Source organism: Anas platyrhynchos, chromosome 1, assembly GCF_047663525.1.
Source record: "Anas platyrhynchos isolate ZD024472 breed Pekin duck chromosome 1, IASCAAS_PekinDuck_T2T, whole genome shotgun sequence".
NCBI lineage: Eukaryota > Metazoa > Chordata > Aves > Anseriformes > Anatidae > Anas > Anas platyrhynchos.
Window position 1 is genome coordinate 199,106,311 of NC_092587.1, and position 18,466 is coordinate 199,124,776.

Sequence of the window (18,466 nt, forward strand, 5' to 3'; positions counted from 1 at the left end):
TCCCATGGATATTGATGTGACACAGCATTCCGTTGTGATCAGGCAAGGGAAAGTCTCGTTGTACCAAAAACCTCACAAATGAAGTGCAGCAGAGCAGAGCTCAGAAATATTTCTTGGGCACTTTCAGTTTTGTGTGAATTGCAGCTGGGCTTCATCCTGTACATGTAGGAGACAGCTCCTCTCCCTCCTGCCAAAATGATTTTAGGACAAGAGAGAATGGCCTCAAGTTGTGCCAGGGGAGGTTCAGGCTGGAAATTAGGAGACATTTCTTCTCAGAAAGAGTAGTCAAACACTGGAAATGGTTGACCACAGAGGTGGTGGAGTCACTGTCCCTGTAAGTGTTTAAGGAAAGCGTAGATGTGGTGCTTAAGGACATGGTTTAGTGGGCCATATTGGTGGTAGGTGGACAGTTGGACTAGACGATCTTGGAGGTCTTTTCCTACCTTAATGATTCTATGGTTCTGATGATGCTTTGCTCTTTACCTCAGTGCATCCTCACTATGGGCAGCCCAGTACCTACAGCCCCAGGTGGTGGGGCCTGACCTCCCTCCAGAGTGCTCAGGGAGCCAAAATATGGCACTCACCACAAGGTCAAACCCACCCACACCCTGGTACCTGGGACCATCGGGAAGAGCTGTTGATGGGACCCTCATCCTGCCTTCCAGTGTGGCTCATCAACAGCCTGCATCCACACCAGTCATTAGAAAAATGAATTAACAGACAGAAAAATAGATCCCTTCTTTTTCAGGGTTTATTATCAACACTTGAAAATCATGAGTTTTTTACGGTCATCACAAAGTGACCATGAAGATTTCCAGTGAGACAGGAAGGGGTTGGATCACATTCACACAGTGGCTGGGGTCTTGCTGGAGGGAAGTCTGTGGCTGCACCAGGAGAGGCAGCATCCAGAGCAAATCCATCTCACACTCCCTTGCTCAGTAGAGACAACCCAAAATCAGAAGGTAGAATTTTGGCCTCGGGGAATTCAAAGACTTCAGTGGGGCAGGACTTCATGCAGAAAAAAATCCTTGCCTAAAATAGATTACTGAGGAGGGACAGGGATTAGACAGGGCATCAGTACAGACAGCGCATTTCATGCATCAGTGCAAAAAGTGAGTCTCAGCCACAGGTTACTTGGCAGACATAATATGCCGTTAGCAGTTTGGTTTTATTTGCTCTGTTTCATTTTGAATAAAAATTTATAACCCCATCACAAAAATAACGGTATCAATACTCAGTACAAACTTTTATAAAGCACAGGTGGGAGAGAAATAAATACACCCTCCGTCTCTATTAAAAATGTACCTCCTTTGTAATTCTCTTTTGATTAAAAGAGAAACCCAAATGTCTCTTCTCACAGGAACATTGTGTTAAATAACATGAAGCAAAACTAAGCCAAGTCTCAGTTTTTTCTTCCCTACACTGTAGTCATCTGTATGTGCATACATGCCCGTGTGTGTATTTATATAGGCCTATCATCTTGTGGCATCAGGGCAGTTAGGGATGTGAAGGATTCCTGGATAAGGAGCTCTGGAATCGTGTTTATTGATGCAGAGGTATTTCTTGCCTTGGCATCTGAACCCTGCATATGGTGAAAAGCTGTCGCCTTCCATGGGTGAACTCCCAGCAGAAAGCAGGGCTGGCTCTGAGGTACACGAGCAGCTAGATCTGTAATATGAAAGGTTATTTCTTCAGTCCTTTTACCTGGAACAAACTTTTAAAAGGAGAAGGGAGCTGGAGCCAAGCCCCATGTCGCAGGTCTGAAGGGCTAGATTTTATAAAACCTCTGGATGAGAGGTGGGATTTCAGCCAGGAAGGGGCACTCTCTCATACACAGGGATGGTCTGAAGACAGGACCATATTCGTGTGCTCACATCTTCAGAGCTGCTCCAGCCCCTGCTCACTGTCCACCCTAATGCTGGTTTTCCACTTTTCCTGCATGACCTCTGCAGAGCCTGCAGCACCCACTAAAATTAAACCTGCACAGCAGCATTTCCCCTGTTTCACATGCCCCTGCACAAGGAGGAACCAGCCAGTTCACAAGAGAAATTAGAAATGGGAAATGCCTGTGAGCAATTGGCCCTTGGAGGCAGCCCTTCCCTCCTCTCCGGCCCCTGTCTCTATCCAGACTGAGCAATTTGTGCTTCCTCCCATTTTTGTTAGCACAAAAGGTACCATCACCCTCCCTCCAGGATGAGTGTAGGCCCTCCCAACCCATCATCAGCTTTTTGGAAATCTTATGTATATGAAGAGATGCTGGCGGGACAGGAGGGCTGTTCTCCCTCATGCAGCAGTGACTTGTTTTCCTCCTTCATTTCTTAAGCTTGAAAGCAAAAAGTTAATTTTGGTTAAAGAAGAAGCAGCAAAAGGCTGTCTAAGGGAACAGAGAGGACAACTTAGGAAGCTAAAATGCCACCAGCCCCAGCCCACATGGTGGGCTGTTGCAATGTCCCCTCTCGGTAGGCCGAACAGTACCTGGAAAATGGCCATGATTCCCAGAGAGCAGGCGGAGGGGTGAGCGAGAGGAAATAGGCACATCCATCTTCCCTCTGCACACATCCGCTTTCCTCCCCTGCCTTGTCCATGTGGTAAATTGCGGAGGTGGAAGCTATAAAATGTGTCTGGCCCTGTCTAATTCCAGCCACTGACAAGGCAGCGCTGATCCCTCCTAGAGTGATCGCCCACGGGGGAAACGTGTTTATGTCCGTTCCTGGTGCGGGCAATTAATTTGTAGCAGTGCTAATGAACCTGAGAGCTCTTGGCCTGATTTCTTCCTCGCTGCCCGGCGCTCGGCTGTCTGGGCAGAGCCCCTCGCAGGTCGTTTCTCTGCATATCTCCCCAGGCCGGTAGGAAATGCTATGACTCACTTTCCTCCCTTGCCACAGCAGTTAGCAATGACTGGGAATCAGAAACTTCCTGTGAAAACAAAGGGACAAAGCGTTGCCGTGACAAGTCCCGTCAGGAATTAAGCCTGTAAGCCACAAGATCTTTGGAGATCAGCTGGTGGAGGCTGCCTTGCCTCTTGTTTGAGCCCCTCACCCAGGAGGATTTGGCTCTGCAGTGAGTGCAGGAGTGGCCCCAGGACGTGCTGGGGCACACAAAGGCCTGCTCCTCCTCATGCACTGCTGCTGCATCCACAGCCACAAATTGAAGGGCACCAGGGGACTTCCCTGGGCCAGGAACACACAGGCTCTTGGCACTAATCCCTTGGCAAGCTCCGTGGCCTCTCTTGGGACCAGTGTAGGGCCAGCAGGCCCCGGGTAATGTCTGGAAGGTAGCATGGGGCAGATGATTAGCACCAGCATGGCTGAGAAAATCTGTGTGGGCGCAGCAGCGATGCCCAAGGTCCTCAGAGATGTTCTCACCTGAAAATGGCACACCAAAGGCAAGTTAAACAGCAATGGGGGTAGATATTAAGCATGATTTAGGGCTGAAGCACCGCAAGTGGTAAAACAGACTCCTAAATTCTCTGGGCATCCAGTCCATGCTCTCACCCCCAACAGGAGAGAGAAGACAGGAGTGGAAGGAGATCTTTTTTCTGAGTGATGGCATGCTCCTACTGCCAAGTCCTGGGCAATATTTCCCAACACAGCAAGCAGAAGATCACTTTTTCCTTATAGCACAGAAACTCCTGAGGATCAAGAGCTCAAAGCAACACTTGGTCTGAGGAGCTGAGCTGAAATAGGGGCTGAAAGTCTGGCCCCAGCTCACATACAATCCCAGAAAAATTAACTTTGCATTGCTATGTATGCTGTTTAATTTGGATTTATTCTCATCTCTTTGAGAATATTCTCCTCCCACTCCAACATATTAAAACAAAATAATTTCAAAGTAATTCATTGAATCAAAAATTAATCCCATGCTGAGTAGTATTATGATTGCTGGAGCAAGCAATAATTCCTATCCAGCATCCCCGTCTACATACAGATCAAAGCCAGCACGACAGTCAAACACACCCTTGGCTGTAAAATGCAGCCCCACTGCCACTGTTCCCAGCAGAGCAAAAAGGTTGAACTTGCCCTGTTAGATACTGGTTGGATTTTACATGACCTGAAGCACAGATAATCTTCAGAGACCGTAGGTTACTGCTGGGGTTGAACAAGAAGCGTGAGGGTAACGGGGGACAGGCAGGTGAGCAGAAATTCTGCTGGGGTGAGCAGGACTTGAGCACAGGGCTCCCAGCAGCAGCACTGCGAGCTCTGTTTTTTGGGCTCTCTCTGCTTCTTGGAGCTGCAAACGTGAATCCCGAGGCTGTGCTTACAAAGCAGCTGATCAGCCGAGACTTCATGGAGCCAAGTTTCCAGGCCAGCTACCATGTGAGCAGCACTATCAAAGGGGGAGGTTTTCCATCAGTTCAGCTTTGTTCTACATGGGGCAAACTGCACGCTGCAGGAGGCCGTCGGGCATGTCTCTGACGTGCAGGGTGGATTCTGGCTCCATCAAGTTTGCTAGGACTGATCTAATCAGCCCAGCCCCTGGTTCACTCCAGGATCTCCTTGTGAAACGGCCTCCAAAATGTCAGAGGAAGTCCCGTGGTGGTGAGTGGCCTTGAGATGAATGATCCTGAGTTTGTTCTTGTGGGCTTCTGGTTTCCTGCCCTAATTTCAGCAGACTGTTGGGGGGAGATGAGGTGGTTTGCTGCTGGTCTCATTCAAAAAAAAAAAAAATTGCATGGAATTTAATGACTTTTGTTCCTTGTAAGCCTGTAATCATGAAGAAGAATTATCAACAGTTATCACACATCAGCTTTGTCACTTCCCCAGTATCCTCTACATGAGCAGCTGGGCTTTGCCTTTGGGATTACACTTCACTGAAGGTTGGGCTGCAGGACAGACCAACCCACCTAAAGGGGGTTGATGTCCTGCACACCTCCTTACTGGCAATGACCCCACAGAGAGTACTGCTGAATTGTTGTAGAAACTCACCTGGATCTTTGTATCACCCAGCTATGTTGCCTGAGAAATCAAGCCCACGTGTCTTCAAAGATGTAATCAAGCCAAAATTTTATAAGCCACTGCAGGAGAACATTTGTAGTGGCAGACCCAACAGCAGTTATGACAGAGCTTGGTAGGCTCCTTCCAAATGCAACAAAGCCAAGTCTCACTCCACACCATGCTGACAACAGACTGCCTTGGCTTATGCTAAGTGCAGGATAATGGGGAAAAGTCCATAACAAATTTGGGTCTGTGGCAAATAAGTCTCAATCAGCTCCATGCAGAAGACCAGTGCAACCCCATTGGAGGCCCCAGCAAGGATGGCAGTAGTGTCCCTCACCCTTGGGGAAATCATCTGCCCAGTGTGATGGGGCTGACACAGAGAGCTTGTCAGGGCTGGGAACCAGAAACACGTGGAGGGATAGGTAAGGAGGCAAGGAAGGGACAACCTTTCTGGGGACGATGGTGGGGATGTGGGTGGTGAAAATACACCTAGTTTCTGTAGTGAGTAAACACACCAGAAGCACTGTGGGCATCAGCACCTCCTTGGAGCAGGGAAACCTCCTTGGAGCTGGGGGCCAAGAAGCTGCTGAGAAATAGGGACTTTTACTGAGGACTGTCCATGCCATTCCCAGAAGAAGGGCTGGCAGCTCTGGGGCCTGAGGAGCAGTGGTGGGCCGATGGCCGCCCTCCTGTCCCACAGTGTGCAGCCTCTGCCCAGGCCGTGCCAGGAGGGGCTCCCCAAGTGGCTGATCCCTGTTACACCACACCCAAAGCTCCTCTAGCTGAGTGCTTTCTTTGAAATCTGCCAGCCTGAAGTTTTATTCAGTGCTGCTGGGGCTTACATGAGGGGCTGGTGTGGCTTGTGCCGTGGGCCGCCTTCCTGCACCCTGTGCAGTGTTGCAGGCCAGTTCTGTACCTGCCCCTGCTGGCTTTTGTGGGTCTGAAGAGCCCAAGGCTGCCTGGCCTCTTGCACAGACACAGCTCCATGCCTCCAACCTCCCCTTCTGCTCTGCTTTCCTTTTTCTGAGGCAGGGAAAGAATGGGGAAGCAGGGAGGGACCTGAATGCAGGACTGAGGCATGTAGCCCATGAATGTATATGGTGACAAATGATGTCCTCTGCTTTGTTCCCTCTTAAAAATGAATGTCAGTAGAAAAACACCACAGCGGTAGTAGTCAAGAGTCTGATATGAATTATATGCGTAATAGAAGATGTTCCAGCAAAGGAAAAGTACTATTGGCAGAGAAGCTCCAGCAGAGAGCTGGATGTTGTGCAAGGGGCCCAACCTCCACCAGGCTGCGGACACCAGCCGGGGGATGCTCGGGGAGAACCAGGGGACTGCTGTCTGCCCGGGTTGCAAATTGTTTACAGGATATTATGTTTTTGTGTCCAAGGAGACATAACAGCATCTCAGTGCAAGATAGTTACAGACATGGAATCCGTTTGGGAATATAATCACAGGCTGCCAGGGCTGGAAATGCCTGATTTTTTTAAAGGGTGATAAACAATGAGCAAAACACAACTTCTGGATCGGTCAGGACTTTATTTGCGTCAAAAAGTGCAAGCAGCAGTGTTTTAACATGGGACTCTCACACACCAGCTTTGCTCATCCCAGCCCAACCTGCCCTTTTTTCCTTACGACAAAAGCTTTTATTGCCAGAAGTGGGGAGGCAGGTCTTGACTTCTTAAAATAAGAGGAAAACAGTGCATTCAGAACACAGAAACAACCCCTGCTTTCGTCCTTGACCTCATATGATCAGGTATGTTGTGACCTTTGGGCAGTCCTGGGAACAGCCCCGTTAGCGCCTGATCCGACGGCTACAGCCGTATATCCATGTCTCTGCTGTGGCAGCTGAGGGGAAAACATCGATCAGATTCCACTCACTGGCTTGGGAAGATTAATTGCCCGCCAGGACTTCAAACCGGCTCCTTCCACCACGGGCAAAGCCTTGGCATTAATATTTAAAATTCTTGTGACCTCCCTCTCTTTTAATGAGCAAGCGGAAAACTCCCTGGCCTGTGCCAGGAAAAAAAAAAAAATCCTCCAGATCAAAGTGGATGCTAATTCACGTTTGTTCCTTGCTGTGTTCAAGGGAGCCTGTTGGTAAAATGAGTCTTGCATCTGAAGGAGATGGAAGGACAAAATCTACGAGCTATAAATGGTGAGTGCTATGCCCTGAGCGACACAATCCCATTTCAGTGTGGCTAAAGGCAAAGGTTTTGCCAGTTTGTCAACAATAGAAATTTTATTTTCCTTATGGGGGAGAAAACATGCACATCTTAATATAAATGTATCTACAGGAAATTGAAATAAAATATTCAGTCACTTCTGAGAAGAAAACTCATGATATGTGTAGCCCAAAGGTAAGAGTCAAATTCTTCTGCTGTATCCCCAGATGAGTGGGAGGAAATTTATTTGTTTTGTAAAAGGAAGCAGCGTGTAAAGGCAAGATCCCCACCTGCAGTCACCTCTGGTGGATTCCTCCTGGGGGATAGTAATGGGCAAAAAGCTGGGAAACACAAGCCTCCTTCATAATGCTCACTGCTTAGGAACATGGGTCTGGAAATGGAAACTTCCAAACCATTGGTTAGGTCCACCAAAACGATTCCACTTTCTCCAACTAGATTTTGCTACATTCTGCCCTCTCCCTGGTCCTATCTTTTTTTCTGTGCCACAACAAGAATTCACAAGCCTTGTGCTGGTGTAGAGCCCTGGTGCCCTACTTCTGCTCCATAGTTGTGGAAAAAAATAAACAAAGTAAAGGCTCAGTGTACGCATCACTGATTTTCTTGCTCTCTTTTTGTGCCTTGTTTGTCTATACGCATCCCAGGACCACCTGGCCAGAAATAATTGCTACAGGCACAGTTAGAAATTGAAATACTTCTACACAGGCTGTCCTGAATTTTTTGTTCACCAAGCTTAGGTGAGCTCAAGCAACAGATCTGTTGGGGATGTCACCAAGCATTTGGAATGAAACCCTTCCTGCTACCTCAAAACACAGAAGTACAGTGGCCTTGGTAAACAGAAGGGAAGCTCTCATAGGAGAAGGGGACCAACTTAACAATTTTCCAAAAATTGAGTTTTACAGACAGTTTGGTGAATTGTCCAATCTACGATGGCTGAGACCATGAGGAATGAAAGCATCCCAGGTCTGCGAGATGAGAGATTGCAGGAACCTACAAGGATAGCAGGTTGTCCACAATAAGGAACGCATCATGGTTAACCGTTGTTCAGAAATTAAATACAGGAACATGGAGCTTCTCGACCGTGCAACAGAAACTGGTATTTTCTAAGAGCACCTTGCCAGGAGAGATGCTTTCTGCAGAAGACCATGCTTCTGAGATTGTCCTGAAGACCCAAGTGTGAGAATACAAGGAAGCTCAAGCCTTTACCTCCAGCAATGAAATCACTGATATCTTATTATGAACTGAGATGGCATTATGTATAAAAATGAGTCATTTTATGTACCTTTGTTTTTATTACTGGCTTTAAAAGTCAAAACTTCTACTGGTAGAAGTATCTACTGTGCATGAATCCAGCAAATCTGCACTAATTTCAGCCTTGTGCTAGAATGAAAATAATTCTGTAAAAAACCTCCTCTTTAGTGGATCTCAGATGTCAACGTCTTCCAGTCACCTCTAGCAGGACTGGAAAAAAGCAATGGTCTTCAATGGGAGCAATCACACGTGGCCTGAAAACCTGCTGAAAGACAGCAGACAAAGAATGAGTATCCATCCATCAAGTTAGGAACTACAATGAAGGGGATTTCTGCAAAATATACATAATGCAATATTAAATACTAGAGGAATCATAGAACATGCACAAATGACCGCAACCTTCCCTTTGGGATTTTGCACATGTATTTTACTTGCTGCCAGAGCCTCTTTGCCAACCAAGGGAAGCAGCGAAAGCCTGGCTGTACTAGGTCTCCCTGCCTGCTAAGAGCAGTAGGGATGGCAATGGCCATTAATCCTCAGAAGAGCCCTGCAGGCAAACAACATGCAGCTCTTTCCTTAGGAAAAGGTAAAAAGATAGCCCAACACAGGCATATTGGCTTCTGAATCCCATGAGCCATGGAAGATGCTGCTGCTTTTGAGATGCCTGCAGGGAGGTCAGCACCACCATCCTGCACAGCCTCCCACCAATAAACCTCCATCTGAAGGAACTGTAGCGTCTCTGTTTGACCCTTGCTTCCCATCATCTCTTGAGCAAGTCTCCCCCAGTACTCCTCTCTGCAAAATCAACTTCTTTTGCAAGGCGCTGGATGTGATCAGGCACACCCATCATATGATCAACAAAAGAATAAAGCTGTGCCATGTCAGGTGGTAGGGAACATCGCTGTTTGAGTCACATGAGGCCCAACCATCCGGCCACATGGTAAAGCCAGAGCTGGAGGCGTGCTCAATAACTAGTTCTGTGGCTTTCTCTGTTTAAAAGAGACAGATTGAATGGTGTCAGCTAATATTGTACAATTACCCATGAAAGTACAGAGCTGCAGTTGTCAGCTGAACTGCTTTTGCTTTACCTCTTCACTTCCACTGCATCAGGACTCTATATTTTGTAAAAAATAAGCACAACTTTAATGTTTTAAAAAATAAGCACAACTTTCATACAATTCCTTAAACAGAGTATTATTTCAGTCATGATTTCAGATAGCTAATTAACAACAATATTAAAAACAAGTCACTTTTTTCAAGCAGCAACTGTTTATTATTGGGAAAAACATTAGGACTTTATTTTATTTTTTCTTACATATACTTGATTTGAATAAAAATAATTTAAGTTTTTTTATTTTTTATATTACATGAAAATAAAACAAGGACTGTGAATTCTGGAAGCAAGAAAACTTAGACAAAACTTGTTTAGCTGCTGAGATGTAGTACTTGCATTTTTTTTAAAACTCAAATAGAGAAACAATCACAATTGTCATTCCAGTGAAGAAAATTATTCCATTTATAAAATATTTTGAAGTCTGAGAACAGTATATAGTTACACTAGAAAGTATTTATAATATATTGTGTGAGTTCTAACATATTACCTAAAATATATAACTTTTCAGACTTTACATGGTCAAATATTTTAGACCATATTCCAGTGGAAAAACACTACAAATTTATTACGATCCTCTTAAACTTCTTGTTGAATTAACTTTTATTTCCTTTTGAGGAATTTTAATATAATATTTCAAGCAATAAAATATTGCATACAAACTAGCCTGTAGAATTGTATTTGCACTAACTGGACAACTGCTGTTTTAAAGGTTGAAGCACCTTTAGAAACAATGATAAAGCATCACTGTTGCAGTAGCTGATGAAGAAGCAGATTTTGTGCACAGACTGGTACAATTTTCATGACATCTTTGTAAATCCAATAAAAATTACTGTTTAGTCAGTAATAGGAAATTAAACTAATGGCAATTAAAATATGCGTAAGGCTGGGGTAGGATTACAGTGTTACAAGACAAAGATTCTATTAATTAATCCAATTCATATTATCTGACAAAGACTTCCAACAGAAACACCGATTACTTCTTCATTTTTCTTTTTAAAATACATGCAACCTACTGTAATTTTTATTCCCTAGCTTACCACGTGTCTTTTCAGTTGAATGTGAACATAGTTCATCTTTCCATTAAGTTCTAAGGTAGCAAACACCATTCAGCATCACCTGAATGGGCTCTAGTTTAAAAAAAAAAAAAAGCCCCCAAAAGCAAAAAGGCAATTAGCATGTCAAGGTCTTGCTTTAGAACACAAACTATTATCTGTAGAAATATATGCAGGGTAAAAATGAGATGGAATTTGAATAGGTATTTATTTGCATTGAGTACTATATTAAGTTTAAAGTAACTGTCACAGTCATGGCTGTCTGATGGGCCAACAGAAAACCATTCTCCAAGTACAAGGTAAAAATACTATTAATATGATCGTCAAAACAATCTAACTTCAGGGGTCAGTTCCCTTTTAAAGGCCACTGGAAATGCTAGCTGGTATGCAGCTTGACAAACAAGCCAATGCCATCTAAATGGACAATGTCAAGCCCTTTAAAAATAAACATTTAATTTCAGGATATTTTGGAGGATTTTTTTGTTTTGTTTTGTTCTTGGCTTTTTTATTTTTGTAACCGTCTGCTGTTTCCAGCACCATCTCGGACGCTGAAACATTTTATTCCTTCCCCTGCCTGTTTTGTCATTTTCCACTTGGCAGATACAAACCACCACACCCTGCTGCTCCTTATGGTGCACAAGTCACTGGTATTGCCTTTTTATTTTCCTTGTCTGTTATCCATATCGTCACTGGGATTTACAGCCCTGGAATGTGATTTCTGCACTAATATGCTTTTTTTTTTTTTTTTTTTAACTAAGGAATGCCTTACTTTGCAACCATAGCTCTGTAAAAATATTGTCTTTTTAAATAATGAGTGGGCAGTGGCTCTTTTCAGATAAATCAGCAATGCAATTTAGAAAGACAAGGAGGCATTTTTACCAGACTACAACAGTTTTAAGATCAGGAACAATTCTGGACCTAACCTACGCCTTATGTCTTCCTTTCTAAACTCAAAATTTCTTTTAGTTTTACCAAGAAATATTCTACTGGTCTGGACTATAGAATTTTTGAAATAATTATGCATATTTATGTTTTATGTATGTTTTACTTCTCTAAATATATTACTCATTTGTTTAATTCATTCAGGAATCTACCATACTGTCAACCAACTACAGTAACCCAGAAATATGTGCTGTATGTGGAAGGGGCTTAATCACTAAGCCACACTTTCCTACAAAGCTCCAGTATTGTTGATTGGTAAAAAGCATTTCTCATTGAAATAATACTGAAGTGGAGCCCACACCCTCCTCCATATATATGACTGTTAAGTTAATTAACTTTTCAGGACAAAACGCTGATCACATTCAATGACAAGGTATACTGTCATCTTCAAGACAGCTCCAGAGGTAGCTCTGGTGGTACAACAGTGTATCTCGGGTCAAGCTTAGGCGTGAAATCCTTGAAGTTCTTAGATGCTTCAGTACCAAATACATCTAAAACTTTCCTGTTCATCAAAGCAAACCTAAAAAATGAGAGAGTGAACAGATTATTCACTTAAACAAAAAAAAAATAATAAATTGCTGTTAAAATTATTTCATTTCCATGAAAGACTATCCAAATCTTTGAAATGCAGGCTTCAGCCTACACTGTTTACAGATTGCAAGTTTTTCACCTTGGGCAAAAAAGACATGAAAAAATACATTTGACAATCTGATCACTAGTGTTTTGACTTGATACGCTTTATATAGCATGACTTATGTAAAAAGAAAAAACTTTAACTCCACAAAAAAAGCCCAAACAACTGTCTACTGTCTTTTCCACTCGAGTGGAACATAACTTGGCCATGCCTGTGTAAGTCTGGGTAACAATTTAATGGGTGTTACAACCTATTTCCATCTCTTCAAAATTGTTGAGTGAAAGACCTTCTAAATGTCAAAATAATCTGCTTCTATGGAGAGTGTCAAAATTACTGTTGCAGATATTTGCTTCAGAGGAAATACAGGAGCAGAACTGCATTTCTCTTCCCTCTTCTCTTTCAACTAAAGCAATCTTAGAATTAATATAAGAGAGAAAAATGCAGCCAAAGTTGGACATCTGCACTGACATCATCCACCGTATCATGTTTGTACAGCCTCAGAGGTTGCCTCTAGGCATCCCAAGGAAAGCTTCCCACCACGTCTAGCAATGTATTAAGTCACCTAATGTCCAGCTAATAGTGTGCTGTGCCATGGTGTGTGTAGGTTTAACACGCTCCAGGGACTGGCCTCTGATTTCTCTTCTATTTTTACAGTCTGGACAAGAGACGATCTCTTCTCTATGCTGTGCCTCAAATCACAGTAGGTTGCATTGAAAGGACTGAAAGGAACTCTCAGGATTATCCAGATGTTACCTTTTATAATCCCATTCATAAACTGATCTTCACTGTGATTTGGATGCCTTGGTTCTGCCATATAGCATATCCATATAATAATGCACACTTCACTAAACTGTATTTTTATAAATCAATTAAAGCAGAATCTATTTTAAAAGGTAAGCACTTTAATATATTAGAGTGTAAATTCTTGCTTACCACTGAAAATTTTTCATTAGGTTTTCCTTGAAAAAAATCCTTTCCTAACTGAAATAGATGTTCTTTAAAAAAAGTTGAATCTTCAAAGCACTCTTAAGAAATATTCAGATATTTCTACTAATACTTTTAAACATATAGAAATACCATGTTGTAAATCACTGAATGTATTAAGTGATTCCTTCAATTTCTGTGTTTGTTTACTGGATTCTACATATTTCACTGAAATCTGAAAGCATTCCACCTTTCCAAGTGAAAACAGATAAAAAAGCCTTGTAGTTAAACTCTCATCTGCTGAACAGTCTTAACCACATTTAAGTCTTTGCTCCTGTCATTAGACTAAATCAGCAGTTAAGAACTTCAAGTGGACTGGAAGCCACTTGAAAAGCAAAGTAAATACACAGGAAATTAGCCCATATGTACTGCTACAGCTATGCTATTGACAACAAATGACACAGAAAGTTGAATGTGATCGATGGTATGTTTAGGCAAGCCATAACATACCCAGATTACATACCTGCCCTTTGTTAGTCGTAAAAGAAATTTCCAGTATGAAGGTCTCAGGTTCTGAACTTCCATGACAGCCTGCAAGAAAAATAATCTGTAAGAGCCAGCTGTGAAAGGTTCAGGGGAGAGCCTCATCTGGTACATTATATTGCCAAAAGCAGTGATCATTGGATGGTTACAGAAACATATATATGTATGTTATATATTATACACATAGATATAAATTCCTCTTATGATTCATAAAAAACTAAACTAAAAGCAACTGTGATCATCCAACAATGTCCAATACTAGCAGCAGATACACTGCTCACAGCTGAAATCAGTGCTGCATATGAGCACCACCAGCAGATACTGGTATTCCCAGAATACTATCTTTCAAAAGTGGTGGCAATTAATTTAGATCTCGTTGTGTAGAGAAAGCATAAATAATTCTTATCATATTTTGTGTAGTCACCTTTACATATCCCTTTCCATATCTAAAATAATCTTTCTGTTTGACTACTTTTCCATCTCACTCATGAATATAGTGAGGAAAAAACACCTCAGTATAGATCTCTTTGTGAATTTCTCCCTCCTTCCTCCCCACTAAACCTAGTAATTTATTTCAAGTCTTGGATTCCTTTTTCAGCTAGTCATTAAGCAATGAAAAAAAAAAAACCTTTCCTCTTTCTTCATAATAACTTTATTTCTTTTAGCTCCATGTGATGATCTTTGCCAGTAGTATTTTGAGATCTCAGTGTCACAGACTGTCTGGCACATCCCCAGTACTAAAAAATATTAGTTTACTTTGATATTAGAATGAGAAATAACCACAAATAAATTGAAGCAATGAGGAGTAGGAGTAGTGGATCTCTTCTGTTGGGCGCAAGACAGCAGAAAGCTGCTTTATGTTTTCTCTTTACTGATGGGCACAAAAATAGATTTCATTTTCTAGAAAGGGGCAGATGTAGTGGAATAGTGCAGAGAGTAATTGGGTACCACTGAAAAGGAAATTTTATAGTTAATGCAGTCAATAAAGGGGCTGAAGGTAAGAGTACATGATTGACTTAGAAATGATAAAATAGCTTGTTTCAAATGTAGGACTTAAGATTTCCTTGCTAGTTTTTGCAGATTCTTTCACACAGCTAACTTTATTTCAAGTTGGTTGAGAGGGAAAACTTCCATTTATTTTTTTTAACGCTGTAATATTACAATAAATTGTTTGCCTCCTTGAGAAATGGTCCTTTCATATGCTTGTGAAAGTCCCTACATTTATATTCATCTCCTGGGTCAATGTGTTTTGAGATCCCTTCCAAAGAATTCAAAGCTTTATATAATGTATTGAGTTACAAACATATGAGAAATTTGAGTCACAGAAATGATCTTCCCACAGTGACACTCAAAAACAGGTTGTAGGAGTCCTGATTCACAACATCTTGCTGAAATTACTACATGACATTTTTCCTATTTCACTGTATCTTCATTCTATTCAACATTTCAGTTAAACTCAGAGAAGTTCATATGCTATTCAAAGACAACATACTTACTGCCTGAAAGCATATTGATGTGGAAATGGCATAGATGATGCTGTCTGCATGTGGAAAATAGGGAACCTTCCCTGCTTCAATGCCTTTGAAGTATATCGTCTATAAAGATAAACAAAATACTCTGAATAAAACAAAATAAATTTAACGTAGCTTTTTACATTTATTATACATTTTCAAAGTAACAGGCCAACATTACTAATCTATGCTCATATAATTTTGTATATGTCCATAAATGTGTTATTGATTGAGCTTGCTTATAGAAGTTATCCAAGATCAATAGAATAAATGGCTATAAATGCACAGAACAGGACTTAGCAACATCTGGAGTGTTAAAAGGGTAGTATAGATCTTAAAGATAAAAAAGGGAAAGTTTGCTATGCTAAATTCTTCATTTTAAAAAAGCAGAAGAATAATACAATAACTATTCCAACAAAGTGAATATTCACTGTTCTTAAACAGCTTGAAATCACGTACTTTTATTTCTGAGAAAACATGTAAAGTTTATTTTCCTGAGCACAGCTTGACCTTCCAAAGCAGCACACGCCTCTTTGGTCAGTTACCCTTGGCTTGCGTAAGACAATAAAAGTAGTTTTTAAAAAAAAAGGAAAGAAAGAAAGAACACACAGCACTTTTCTTATTTCACTGCAGCCACAATGTCTCAAACTCAAGAGAAAACCATCAGCAATACAAGATACTATTCGTGTTTTTTTTCCATCTGATATTCCACAAGTCAATATGGACAACTCAGAGTTGCTTTTATGCAACCATTATGTGAACTACCTTCAGAGCTTGAATCTAGGATGACAAGGAACAGAAATAAGCAGCGTATAACTTCCCTTTTATGTTTAATTTTATACTTAAAAGAAAAATACATTCCTTCTTTTTATTCTTGTTAAAATGAATTCTGCACCCACAAAGGGGATGGATAAATATTACTAGGGAGTGAAGCCCTTGAGGTCTGCAGGAGAAAGCTTTGTGATTCAGGGATGACGCATAACAGGAGAACACTGTCGACTTATTCCAGTGTTGCTGCTGGGGAAATAACCAGGACTAAGTCTTGATTTTATGGAAAAATCACAGTAAGAAATCAAAAGCTGGTTAGCAAAGTATAATCAACATAGAAAACTCTACAAACATTCTTAATTTTTTTTTGCCCCTACAGGCTCCCAGTTTTAACAAGTTCATAGAAATAATTCAAACCGGAAAAATGGTAATTAGAACAAAGTTCTTTGCAAAGCCGGGAATTCAATCAGATTAAGCATACTGACAAACAACTTCAGCTATAGACTAAAACTTAAGCTATTTTGAGTTATCTTAGATTGCTGAATGCCAAAATTAGGGAACAAAGGCAGGAAGTTAAGCTGTAGCTTTTGGCAATAAATCTGCAATTAAGGGCTAGTTTTGATTTACATTTCTGGCAGAATAGACAAAATCTGCATTCTTGAAACTTTTAGATTGAAAAATCTGCAAAAGCTACAAAGCAAAGAGCTATCAGAAAAGATTACCAAAAATCATGGAGAATATACACGAAGACCAGCGTATAAAGACCTTTTAAAATGAAACACAGAAAGGAAAATAAGAAAGAAATGAGACCACAGAATGGCACTGCCTCTCGGCGTGTCCCTACTAAAACACAGAACCACTATACAACCCTGTATTACACTGCAATGTTCTAACAAAGCTTATAAAGCTCATTTTCTGCCTTGAAAAAATATATACAGTAAAGAGTTCTGTTACAAGGTTAACATCCTACCTCTACTAATTTGGACGCCAGATACATAGAGATAGTAGTACTTTTGTAGAACATCATAGAAATTCCTGCTAGACACCCTGTAACAATTAGAAAACACAAGCATTATTAAGATTGTGATTTATTGCTGCTGTTGCCATACATCAGCTCAACAGATGAACAGATGTTGCACAAGATGATAACTTTTTCTGCTACAACAAAGTTCAGTGATGTTCTTGTATTGCCTATCAAAGTATGGTTCATGCCATTAAAAAAAAAAAAAAGGAATTTTGAAACTATGAAACAAGTTTGTGGCTCTGATCAGGAGCACAGCCTCAAATTTCCTCTCTCATCCCACAAACAAGAGAGACCTCTGAGGTTTCACCAATGCAATAGGTGCACAAATAGGAGAGAAGGGCCTGCAACACTACCTATATTTCATTGGAAAATAATCCTTCTTCAGATTCAGTTGAGCTCATCCTGTCAAATGTGTTTTCTTTCACATATGGAAGTGCCAGTATTCGAACCTCTTATCAAAAGTCTTAGAAAATAAAGGTTAACTTTACATTTGTGAATACAATAATTTATTGTCCTTAAAGCTGAACATGAAAAACAGACCGTTTGATTGAATTTACCTTACAATTTTAATGAAAGTCTTTATTTGAAAACACTTGTAACACTACTGTGTGTTTCACTACTTGAAACACCACCAACACAGCCTTAACGCATACAGCACTATTTTTATCACATAATTCTGCAAAGGGAACAGGAGGACAGACATCCAGCTATGTGCATTACAGAAATACTTGCAGAATCCCAACACAGGCAATACGGGCTTCTTATCATGGACTCACCAGCTACAAGTGCATGAAGCTCATCATCTAGGTTTCGTACCCAGCGCAGGAAGCAACTAGTACCCTGTAGGCGAACAGACAGCAGGATTAGCCCAAGTTATTTCTCTTTCAGCATTCACAGACTGGAGATATCCTGCTGTAAACTAGTAATACAGCACACAGCATGAATTAAGGATATAGTGTGACAATACCCGTAATACACACTACCTGAAGAATTTTATTTTCAGTTGTTTACTGTTACTGTTCTTTTCAGAATCAGAGAGCAAAACAGTTTAAAATAACAATCTAATTCGCATGTGTTCAGAAAAACTAAATTTGAGAACATCTTCATTTGCTCTAGTTGTCTTGACTCTCCCATGAGAAGTCTGTCACATCCTCTGCATTGTTTTTTCCAACTGTTTTGGAAATCCATATTTTGCTGCCAAATTTTATCCCTGGTAAATTTCTGTTTGTTTCCAAATTGTTGGAGACTTGCTTAGCAGGGCCAGATCCAGTGCTGATGGCACTGAAACAATATTATATAATTCTGTATGACGGCCTGCCGACATCTATTTTGATATATGTGTCAGCCTTTTAATCCATCTAATGTGTGCTTTTCATGGAACAAAAGAATAATTTATATTGGAAGAGATTTCTGGAGATCCTCTGGTCCAACCTCCAGGTCCCATTAGAGCAGGTTGATCAGGAATTCATCCAATTAAGTTCTGAGCATCTCCAAGGACAAAGACCACATAGCTTTACCAGGCAACCTGTTTCAATGTCAGGCAACCCTCGCAGGAAAAAATATTTCCTTATATTTCAACA

General features: G+C 41.3%; 1 protein-coding gene across 1 annotated transcript in view; it reads right to left on the reverse strand.

Moving 5' to 3' along the window:
- Nucleotides 1-9,620: 9,620 nt before the first annotated feature.
- TMEM135 (transmembrane protein 135) overlaps nucleotides 9,621-18,466 on the reverse strand; it is a 178,410-nt gene continuing 169,564 nt past the window's right edge. Inside the window, exons 11-15 of the mRNA XM_038177087.2 lie at nucleotides 17,663-17,726; nucleotides 16,833-16,909; nucleotides 15,080-15,178; nucleotides 13,564-13,631; nucleotides 9,621-12,002 (exon numbers count right to left, since the gene is read on the reverse strand). Of these exons, the coding sequence (XP_038033015.1) occupies nucleotides 11,870-12,002; nucleotides 13,564-13,631; nucleotides 15,080-15,178; nucleotides 16,833-16,909; nucleotides 17,663-17,726 (441 nt within the window). The 3' untranslated portion in view covers nucleotides 9,621-11,869. The remainder of the gene's footprint in view (nucleotides 12,003-13,563; nucleotides 13,632-15,079; nucleotides 15,179-16,832; nucleotides 16,910-17,662; nucleotides 17,727-18,466) is intronic.